This window comes from Colossoma macropomum, unplaced genomic scaffold (genome assembly GCF_904425465.1).
Source record: "Colossoma macropomum unplaced genomic scaffold, Colossoma_macropomum, whole genome shotgun sequence".
NCBI classification, from domain to species: domain Eukaryota; kingdom Metazoa; phylum Chordata; class Actinopteri; order Characiformes; family Serrasalmidae; genus Colossoma; species Colossoma macropomum.
The window spans coordinates 2,304,283-2,316,288 of record NW_023494810.1 but is presented as its reverse complement, the minus strand read 5'-3'; the positions used below and the strand labels follow the sequence as shown (position 1 = coordinate 2,316,288).

Sequence of the window (12,006 nt, the reverse complement as noted above, 5' to 3'; positions counted from 1 at the left end):
ACACAAATGGATTAAATTCCATATTTTAGTGGATATTCCATGATGGACAACATGTGGTTTGATGCTCTGTAGCAGCCATTTTGTAAAATGCATTGTTCATTAAAAATGTCTCTGGTGTTCCTTTATTATGTGGAACACCAATGAGGATCAGTAACACCAGTGACACCTTTTACAAACATTGAACAATGGATTAGCATCATGGAACACAGTATGGTTAATATTGAGTTTTCAGTCTACGTTTACAACGTCAACTAATAGACTCCTTTACCACTGTCTTACTTTACTAACCTTTTTTGTTGTAGCCTCATTCATTGCACGTATTGATTTATATTAATTCATTCATGTTTTGGCCCAAATATGACCAGTCAAAATGCATCTTTATTGCTAGACAGATTTTGCAGAATCCAATTAATCATTACATCCTATTTGACTTCGGTATTTCCGCAAAATCTCCTGAAACGTGAAAAGTAACGAAGTACTGTACGTAATACTGCACTCTTACGCTGCTTGATTGGTTGGTCAGTTTGAATGTAACCAGTCAGGTCACTGACGAAGTACATTCTGCAAGCTATGTGCCAAAAGAAAACAGAGAGCATTACCTCACTGTTATTTTATTGCTTGTCTGTTTTTATTAGCAGCAGCTTGTGCTGCAAGAATGATGTGAGCGTCTGTAGAGAGTAAGACGTTAAACTAGGCTCAATGTGGACCATCACAAAAATGCATTCTCACCAGCAGTAAACTGAACCATGGACCATCTGGAAGCTCACCGAGACGTGGTTTTGGTGGACCATGGTTTGGCTCAGTGTATGGACTGTAGCTGTAGCTAACACTACAGAAGGTAGACATAATAGTGCCCTTGGAACACTTTCGTCAAACAGTGTCTCAAGCATCATGGTTGGATAGCCTTCACTTTCAGTCCGAAGACAAATTCATTGGATAATTTTTGTCTATAAAGCGATTATCGGTCAGCTTCCCTCATATTTGTCTGCATTCATATCAACAAATAAATCTCAATGCAGTTTATGTTTTAGTAGTTATATTCAGCTGGATGTTCCGAGAGTACGGTCTGAATATGGTGAGGCAGCTTTTAGTTACAGCTTTGCATCTGCAGAAACATTTGAAATTGGAGCAGTTTATTTCCTTTAGCGATTTTAAGATAATTGTTAAAGAATTTAATCTTTGTTTGTTTCTGTGTTTAATTTGGTTTTGACTCTGATTTGATTCTGTTGGTTGTGGTGTTGTTTCTGTTGATTGTTTTGTGGGCTCACTTGTAAAAGAGGTTTTTATTCTCAATGCCATTGCCCAGGTTAAATAAAGGTAAAATAAAATAAAATAAAAAAAATAAAATCAGGCTATGTATTCATAACCATTACCATTTCTGGTAATAAAGTTCTGTGGTGTAGCTTTAAGGCACATTAAATGCTTTGGATGTGTGTCCTATCAACACCGTTTTGACTTTTCTTTAGAATGATATCTCATATCAAACCATTCTGAGTCACTTTAATGATGCAAAATGGATGTAATTCCACACGATTATTGGAAAAGTTAAGTGAACTGGAAGATCAGATTGTGTTGATCTAATGTTTTATTCCATTGGAAGTGATGTATATATTTCAATGCATCACTCTTTCCAGTGTTTCCGGAAATTATGATATGAAAATTAAAGCACTCTGCTCTATAGCAAAGACAAAACCATCATGGAAGATGAAGAAACCTTGAGAGGAGCCAACTCAAAAGGGGAACCCATCCTCCTCTGGTCGACACCGGATAGCAAAACAATGAGTGCGTTTACGTGCACTTAATAATCCGATAACTGCAGAAAATCAGATTTTGTTAGTAATCCAGTCAACACATGTTTACATGCACTTGAGTAATCAGATAATGGGGAAACTCTGGGTCGACACGAGTCAGACAGTAATCGGATTTCTGCTTTACAACCAGGAAACGTAATGTAAAACTCAAAACTTCATGCCGCGTTTTTTTTTAAACGTCGCATCACTTTACTTGAAAATATGAACACAAATCATCTAGAAGATGAAGAATATTTAAATCCTTTATTTTGTACTTCGTTTCAGTGCCTCTCCAAAAGTGTTTTGCTGCATCTCGTGGCGACTCTGCTTGCTTATTTCCGGTACTGTTGTCTGTTTTTGCGCATGCGCAGACTTAGAAATCTGAAAGAAATCAGAGTCAGAGTTTACATGCACTGAGAAATCTGATTACTGAGCTAAAACCCAGCCTCGTTATCAGATTTCTTAATCGGATTTCTAGATTGGAGTATAGTGTTTACATGACCATTTGAATAACTAATTTGGATAACTGCAGAAATCTGATTATGATCGGATTATTGAGTGAATGTAAAGGCACCCAATAACAGAAGGGCAGTATGAGAAGAGAATAAGGTTTGACCACTATGTAGTTAACAAGTGTTAACAAGAAGTACAGTGAATCACCAGTATAGACTTCTGTGAAATAACCAGCTCAGTGTACCTGAGAAAAAAATGGCCTTTGGCACCGTTTTCATGATACATTTACTGATGATAATTGTCTCATGTTAATGATAAAGTAGAGAGTGGGTAGCCCAGACTGGGCCTGTGACCCAGATTTGTGTGGGGCCTTGAGATCAAGATCAGTGAGAGTTAAATCTTTAATTACTGTCGCACGAAGGTCCCTTGGGGACCTGGGACAGGGACTTGGAAATTCCTGTGCAGCCAAGCAGGACCGTATCCCTCCGACATTGATTGAGGATACTCCTGTCTTTGTTAATTAAGCTCCAGACTTAGTGCTATTGGCTGGTCTTTTCTACGGCTACGGTGGTTGGCGAGCATGTTGCTTTTATCCTTTCTTGTGCACTCACTGGCCACTTTATTGGAAACATCCTCCCTGTGGCTCCTTGCTGATGCACAGTTAGAAACTGTAGTCCATCTGTTAGTGCACTAAAGCATTTCTTTTAGCCTTCCTTTACCCTAGGGGTGGGCACTACGGCAAAGGTGTTATATCATGATACTATAAAAATCACAAGTGTCCAGCGTAGGGTTCTCCTTTAGCAGCTGTAGCCAGTCAGCTCCCAGAACTCCAACTCCCAGAAGCAATAATCAGAGCTGACCGGTTGCACCTGGGGAACACTGCATAAAAGGTCACACATATGGCAGCTCAGCATTACACCTTTGTAGAGGGGTAACCGGTACGGTACTTCAGCCCATGTGGGTGGAAAGAAAGGAAGAAAGAAAGAAAGAAGGACAGACAGAGAAAAGAAATAGAAAAGGTAAAAGAAAGAGCACCGAAGCAGGCAACAGAGAACGAGCTCAAGGGAGGTTGGTGAGCTGAACTCACCCTTATGCCCACGCAAGCTTGAGGGTGGTTTTGTGTTCTTTTAGTTTCCTTTTTTAACGAAGTTCCTTTGCTTGAGCACACCAGTCTCAGCCCTTGGGCCTCCTTTGTTTGCCCCTGTGGTGCAGAGGTAGCTCTCTACTACTCTACTCCCTCATGTAGTAGGTCGCTGGTTTGAACCCAGCGTCTGCTCTTGCCACACAGTGACACCAAACAAATCCATTTTTCTTTAACACCTCATATCACTAAGTATTCTACACACTACAATAATAAATAAATTACTGAATATACACCCAAGAGCTCTGTGCTTGGGCCCACGACAAACCCCCCCCACCCCCCCCCACCCGTCTAGTGACAATTTTATTTATTTTTTTTTATTATTCTTAGCCTTTTTCCACTGTTGATCTACTGCAGCTCAAACTGCTTGAACACAGGAGACTGAAGGAAACAATCAGAATTATTAATCACTGTTTCTCATTTTCATTATCATTTAAAAAGTTTATGAAGTCTTAAATTTGGACACTTTTTTTTTCTGATTTTTCTCTTTTGGACAAAAACTGAAATTTTTTTTACCATTTTAGGCCAAAATATTTCAGTGGCCGCAACTTACACTGTACTTTGTACTAGCTACCACGGGACTATGGTCGCAACCAAGAGCTCTCTCTTTTTGCCCAGGGTCTGGACATTTATACGTAACTCTAATATTATTAGTACTATTGCCCTAATAACTATCTGTAATCTAATATCTTCAAAAAGGTTTTAAAGCATCAAAGAATATCAACAAAAATGAAAAGAGGATAAAAAGGAATGAAAAAGACATTCCTTTTTATTCCCCTCTGGGGTGATGAGGCAATTTCCCCACCCCATTTACACAATTCCGTACCATTTCAGTCCCCATCATATCCAAACCTTACACCTTTTTTGGTAGCCTTTAAAACCAAATGCATTTGATGCCTTTTTTAAAACCCACTCTGGTCTGACTCTTACTAGATTGTTCTCTCCTTACAGGGCCCACTTGTGCAACTCTCCATATACGTACAAGAGTGTAGCTATAACTTAAACAGTCATCTGGTACAGCTCCCTTCTGTGGGCCCAGAAACTCTTCCCCCGTTAGAGAGTCTACTGCATACAATCCATAGTCTGCTTCCCTATATTACCTTATTAGGAGTGGTCTCTGGTCAGCCAATGTTTAGTTTATTGATTGCTAACCAGGAATATTTTATTCAATCTTTCCCATCACTACCCAGCCCTACAAATTTATAAACCTAACAAGTGCACCTGTATGGTTGATGCTTCTCATAAAAATGTCCAGTGAGTGCAGGTAGAAGTTGGGGGAACCTAATAAAGTGGCAACTCTGAGTAAGCCATCCATGTTTTTTGTTTTCGGTGCAGGTCTGGTCGTCCAGTCAGCTTCATGGTGGTGTTCAACACGCCGAGTCCTCTCAGCAAGATCTCCTGGGTCAACCGCCTTCATCTGGCCAAGATAGCACAGAGTGAGTCCTCATTTTGTGCCTCCTTTGAGTCTTCACACACTTGGATGACTTGTCATTCTGAGACATAATGCTTTCAATTGCTAAGATGTTTTGAAGAGTGCGCACTGACTGACAGGCTCTAAATGAAACGTCTGATGCTACCGTGGATGAACCGTTTTTCTCCTGCCGACTCATCCACGAGTTCACCAGAAGAAAGACAATTTCTATGACATTCTTCTGTCTGACCTTTTTTGCACCGTGCGGACAGCAGCCGTGGTTAGAATGCCAAAATACCAAAGCCCTAAGCCTGAGCCTTTTTTTTTTTTTTTTGCCTCTTGCTAGTTGCGAAATATGCAGAGATAAAACTCGAATTCCTGCTGGAACCGTTCTACTATCTCATCTCCACATTTACAAGGCTATGACTCCTCGTTTTTCCCATTTTTGTCATTTCTGGTGATAACCCAAAGAGCAGGTGTGTTTTATTTTGGCCTTATCATCACATAAAGCTCGCTTTAATATATATTAATCTCGGGGGCAGGGGCATATTGAACCGCAGCCTCATAAAACATGGCCAATTTTGAGCAAGGAACATATCTCTCTGCTTCTTCTTGCACCCAAACCCCAGCAACACCGTTCTGCCTGATACACTCGTACATGCTTGTAAATTTAAACATGCTGTGTCCCATAATGTCTTCAAACTATTGCCTATAGCCAACAGCAGTGCAGTCATTGTCCTACATATTCCAAAGTCTGCAATACAACAACAACAAATATCACGAGAAATGTAGGCCTTAAATCAACCCGACCAACACTGCACCACTTTACTGTGAAGTGTGTGTAGACCAGTCACATAAAATGGTTACAATCAGACAGCTAACACAGCATACGTTGAGGGAGAACAACACCTGCAAACTTAAAAACCTAAACCATGAAGCATCCTAATCACCTTGAGCATAAAAAGTTATGGACCATTCATATCTTACCTTTAATGACTTGATGCGTTAAAGTTGCTATGATGGCGTATTTATACACATGTAAACATGTTTACATCTTTATTTTTTTAACACAAGCTAACAGTTTATCTGTTTTTGTAAATGGGTAGAAAACACACTCTGTCAGACGTTTGTTTTCACAGGCCTCCCAGACAGATCTTTTGACCAATTGCTAAAGCCATGTTGACCAATATAATGGCTTATAGCAATGGTTGCTAAGCGGAGAATGAAGGACAAAGAAAATGAGATGGGCTTGATAGTACCATGATTTTGATTGGCCACAACACTGAAAACAAGTCAAATGTCTACATTTTTAAAAAAATCAGCTCTTGTTATTATTATTTTAATAAAAATCCCCAACAAGTTTTGTGGATATTTTAAGCACTTTGTCTTCCCACACCTTTCTGGCAGGGGTGGGGGGGGCTTGGTGTCTTCTGAGGGTGGGCTAGGCCTGTCCATACCCCATGCCCCATGACACCAGCCGTGGTCCACCACATAAATAATATCCACTCAACAATGGTCATGTGGTCAGAAAATAACCAGTGATGAATGGCTAAGAGGGTGGCTGGCAAATTTTGCATGACAGCACACAAACTACAATGTGATGTAATATAATTGTGCACCTACATAGTGGACCTGTAAGGTTGGCAGAGCTCATAATGTGGTCAGTGAGTGGAAGCTGAAGGTAGATGTTTCCCCTAATGTAGCCAGGAGACGGGAGATCAGTGATAAATGTGGTAGAGGACAAATGGGGTAGCAGGCAGATTGTGTATACCCCATACATGTTACCCCATTAGCAGCTGTTGGTGCAGCTGAAATGTGTGTTTGCTAATTGAGAGTGGGATGGAATTTAACTTCATGAGAGATTAAACTAGCTAAAGAATTGTCTCCTCTTCCTTTCACTCCTGTCTTTTTCACCTACCAGTCAACAGTACAGAGGACAACATATCGAAACAGACACAACAGAGCAAGATATCAGCTCAGAAAGACAGTAATTTCACATATTTTTGTGGATTTTTCCTTTTTTTTTTTCTTTTTTTTCATTTTTTCTTTTTACTTTTTCTAAAGTGGTGAAATGACAACACAGTTTAAAAATGAATGAACAGATAACTGTTTGTTTTTCTCCATTTCAAGCTGCATATATATATATATATATATATATATATATATATATATATATATATATTTTCTAAAATAGCATTTAATCTGTGTTGTTTTTTTGCACAATGTCAGGAGCATAAAACAAAAGCACAGTGTATATATATATACATAAAAAAAACAACACAGATGAACAAGACAAGAAGCACCTTATACACTGCAATAATACAGCAATTAAATGCTATTTTAGAAAAATAATCACACTGCATATTACGCATACACATACACACATCATTTTACTGTCTTAAAAACACTACGACATTTTGTTGCTTTCACATTTTATTCTTTCCAGTCATCGTAATTTTAACACTATAAAGTTTGGTCAGTAGGGGGAGCCAACCATACTGTTGGTTTGTTGGCTCCCTGCAGAAACAACTGCATGAATAAGGGCACCTTTCAGGTACTTGATATGTAAACGAGGTGCTGGTAGGATGGCGCTTGATTTCACGCACTAAGAAACTGTTTTATCATTTGTGCTCAAATCTCTGCTTGTGTTCACGTTGTGCGAAAGTTTCATGAATCAAACGCAGATTAGGGTGTACATCTTTAAAAGCGGTCAGATCTGTGCTCTTTGAATGAGTAAGGGTCAGCGTGCTTTCTTATGTACAGTATTTCAAAGTAAAACTGTAGCACTAAATAAAACTATCAAAAACACAAAAAAAGGATGGCACCCAATCAGCCGCTGGCCTGGCCAGCTGGAATCTCACTCCAACAAAAATATAAAAGTTGGCAGCCCTGGTATTACATATATTGCGAGCAAAATTCAAAATGCATTGCAGTTGAATTGCAAGGTTCAAGCTAAGAAAAACAGATTGAAGCATGGATAGTGCGTGGCCTAAAAGCACTTGGCATGAAAAAGCATCCATCATTGTTCACTGTCTGACCATTGGCTCAGTGGAGGGTGGGGGAAAAGGTATGGGGTATTAGGTCAGTCTTGGAGATAGAAAGTAAGAGAGAGAGAGCGAGAGAGAGAAGCACTCAAATACAATCATCCATTCAGCAGGCTGGTCTTGTTGCACTGAAGCTGTATTCAAAATGCGTATGTGCAGTTTTTTGGGTTTATTCTCGGGTCGAGCTCAGGGCATGGGCGGAATGGCGAGTGCTTCAGATGCATGAGTGAACTTGTAAAGGCTCTGTTCACTTTTCCGCAGCACAAAATGTCTTATTCTGGATCAACTACAGTCGTATATTTAAGAGGACGGCCTTTTTTTTTCTTTCCATGACACTTTTGACCAGAAATACTGGGACAGGATTTATTATCAAAATAAAATTATGTTGAAAATAATTTTGTTAAATGACAGGCAATAATTTTGATGCATTTTGCTTTACAGTTTAAAGAGAAAAAAGTTAAAATATAAATAGTATAAAAGTATAAATATAAACAGTTAAAGTATAAATATCAATAAAGAAAACACCCTAAAATATGGTGAGTGTGCGCTGCTGTGAGTCGTCCTATAAAGCCTGAAGTAGTAATTTAAAAGTCAGAGATGTAGGGTCGAGTTTTTCAGACCACATCATGCATCCTTACAGATTAATTTCACACATACAAGCTCAAAAAGAAGGTCTGGCCCGGTGTTTAGGCCTCAAATACAAAATTATACTGATGAAGATGTGATGACAAAAGTAGATAATTCACTAATTAACATCCTAAGAAAGACACGTCCTCACCAAGTTCGGTTTGAATTCTCTTTCAACTCACAATCATCAGATTCATCTACTCGGGGAAGGGGTCCAAAGGCTTTGTTCACACAGCAGGTAAAAGTGGCCCAAATCTGATCTTTTTCTTCATATGTGACACAGATGTGTGGCTGTGTGTCAGTGTGAACAGATAAACACACTGAATCTGACATTTTCAATTCTAATTTGAGACGCTTTCATATGTGGGACAGAAATCCGATACATATCCGATACGTGGCAACGCGAGTCAGTCTGAACAGCCAGATCGGAATGAATTTTACGTCAGTCCAACTTGACATTCGTCATAATTTCGTGCTGCTGAGACTCATAAACATTTAATGTTTATGACAATGTAGAAGAGACTCATCAAAACCCTCCGTGTTTGAAGAGATTTCTAAAGAACTGTCCGAACGCGGCCGCAGGAGAACGAGGCTGCAGCGTCAAAGAACAGTTAAAAGTCTGAAAGCAAAGTTTAAAGAATCCGAGGACGCGAACCAAAGAAGTGACTGTGCCCTTTTTACGGCTGGAACACATTCTGGGTGATGAGCCCAGCTGTCAGTCAGTGAAGCTTCATGATGGCTCCTGTGATGCTGGTGAAGATGAAGTTGATCCTCCGGGAGCGACTGGCGTTCGCTGGCAGTCGTGATTGTTTACCTCTGGATGAGCCGTGAAGCAGCGTGAAGCATTGATCCTTTGCTCATGTGGGTCAGCCAAACAAAAAAAATCTGATTTGGTGAGAAAATCAGATTTGGGCCACTTTCACCTGCTGTGGAAATGTAGCCTTAGTGTTCTTCCACATGTTGTGTCCACATTGCGTCTTCCACATCCCCGAAACTTGTAGTTTTAACTGGAAAACAAGCATCAAAGTTGTTGTTTCACATAAATAATGAATAATAATGAAGCATGTGTGAAGTTACTCCTGTGACATGCTAATCTCCATAGATGACATGACTAAAATTTACTAACATAAAAAACAAATAATAGAAAAAAGTTCAATTGAGTAGAAGAATCATAGTTTTTTTTTTGTTGGCTAGTTTAGGAATGAAACAAAGAAAATACAGGCAGACTCCCTATGGTCTATTTATTTATTTTTTTTTTGCTCATTTTTATGATTTCAGTGTTGTGGGATTTGTCGCCATGTGACTCAAATGCAACCAAAATCTATTAATACAATGATTTGTAGTCAATATTTCACATAATAAACTGCAATAAATACAGTTAAACAGTACTAATTATGCTCATAATGGAATTGAAACTTGAAAATCAATTATAAAATGTACTATTAGTCAGTTTTACTGATGATATCCAGGATACGAAAAACAGATTTTGACATAATGTGATGTAACTTATCACCATAACTATACAGTGGTGCTTGAAGGTTTGTGAGCCCTTTAGAATTTTCTATATTTTTGCATAAATTTGACCTAAAACTTCATCAGATTTTCACACAAGTCCTAAAAGTAGACAAAGAGAACCAAATCAAACAAATAAGACAAAAATATTAGACTTTGTCATTTATTTATTGAGGAAAATGGTTCAATATTGAAGTTTTAGGGCAAATTCATGCAGAAATATATACAATTCTAAAAGGTTTCAAACACCACTGTAAAGGTTGTCATAAGGCCCTACATTCTTTACACTCTGTACAACAAAAGGTGCCACAAAGGGTTCTTTGAGTAGAACCATAAAAGAACCACCATTAGCTCACTACAAAAAAAAAAAAAAAATAAATAAAAAAGAGATTTTAAAGAGTGAAAAACCTTTCAAAGGTTCTTTAAACTGTGGAAAGCCTCTTTATGCTCACACATCTCATTTAAAAAAATGGTTCTCCAACCTCTGAAAGGTTTCTTAGGGAACCAGACGATGTTCAAAGAACCCTTTTGGACAGCCTTGTTTTTTGGAGCGTACTCTTAACAAATCTAGAGGAGAAAAATGAGCCACTTTAGCATTTTAGCTATCAGGCATAAACGACTTAAGTTTGACAAATACAGTGTCAAACGACTGGAATGGACATAAATTGAACTCTAAGAAAAGATGCGTCTTGGTTTCAGCAGCTCGTTCCATCGTCCGCTGCCAGTCTAATCTCTTTTCTATTCATAGCGACATGCAAACAGACATTTTTGTGTTTTAGCAGATTGCCAGTGTTTTGCTAAATTGTTGTGTCCACAGGAACAGCAGTAACAGCCCTCCACGTAGCACTCGTTTTGCTTGATAGGCTCCGGGTGTTGAAAATGGTCTTATGGTGATGGGCAAATAACAATCTTGGCTGACACTAAGTGGGTGTTGGCAGAATAAGTGGCACGATCCCCGAAACCGTGCTAGCTGGCGACTGAGTGAAAGCATTTTTTCGGAGCCTTTCTGAGGAAAATCTCTCTTTCTCTCTGTCTCAGTCTTTCTCACATTCACACACCCACAGAGGAGTGTGTTTATGACAAAAAGCCATTTTGTGCTCTCTGTTTTTGCCTATTTGTTTGCATGGCTGCCCTTTTACTCCCCCCCCACCCCCACACCCCCACATACACACAGCGGTCCATGCCCTCCTTTCTAGCCTGTAGACCAGAATGGCTTGTCTTTCTTTCTTTGTCGTTTTATTTCCTCTAGTCATACCGTCTAAGCCGACTTTCACAGTTCAGCAAGCACGGCCTTCGTGTTTTCGCCCGTCGACGCGCCAGCATGCTAAAGTCGCACCTGACGGCGCACAAAGTCCCTCTTCTTCTCTCCTGAGAGAAGCACGGTTGTGATTGAACCTGGCTAAGATGTCAATTACCCCTTAATTACATCACACCCACACTTTGCCTACCCATTTAACTAAATGTAATTACATGTAGGGGGGGGTGATGTTGATGTAATTTCATGGGTGGCCTGCTGTTGCTAAGCTCTCTCGCCTCCCCTGTGGAGATGTTGGACTGATATGAGCTCAGGAGGCCCCAGGCCACAGAGCCAGATCTGGATCTCCCAGAGCCGACTAATGAATCAGGCTGAAAACGCTAACGTCAACCTCCACATCCCCACCGTCCCCTGTGTGATCCAGGTGATTGTGCCGGCAGTTAGAGCTTCGAAAGCGGAGGAGACAAAACACACACACCAACTGTCGAAGCCCCACGGCAGGATTAATTAGGCGAGGGGGCAAAAGGAATTACAGAGGGGACTCGACTACCTTAACCTAATGAATGGCTGGGGATTCAGGCTTATCTGGAGAGCTGATATGGCTGAAACTAACGTTTTATTTATCTGTTGATTATTTAATCTATTTAGCAACTAATCTAAATATTATGGCTTCTACAGTTGACCCTCACTGTGCCCCCATCACAACCTGACCATTACTCAGAATTCTGTCTTTGAGAATTTTGAGTTCTTCCTTTGTGATGTGTCAAAATATT

At 39.7% G+C, this 12,006-nt stretch overlaps 1 protein-coding gene across 3 annotated transcripts in view; it reads left to right on the top strand.

Moving 5' to 3' along the window:
- arhgef10la (Rho guanine nucleotide exchange factor (GEF) 10-like a) overlaps window positions 1-12,006 on the top strand; it is a 310,750-nt gene that overhangs the window by 166,757 nt on the left and 131,987 nt on the right. For all 3 annotated transcript variants that reach the window (XM_036559119.1, XM_036559118.1, XM_036559117.1), the window contains one exon: window positions 4,720-4,820. In XM_036559119.1, the coding sequence (XP_036415012.1) occupies window positions 4,720-4,820 (101 nt within the window). The remainder of the gene's footprint in view (window positions 1-4,719; window positions 4,821-12,006) is intronic.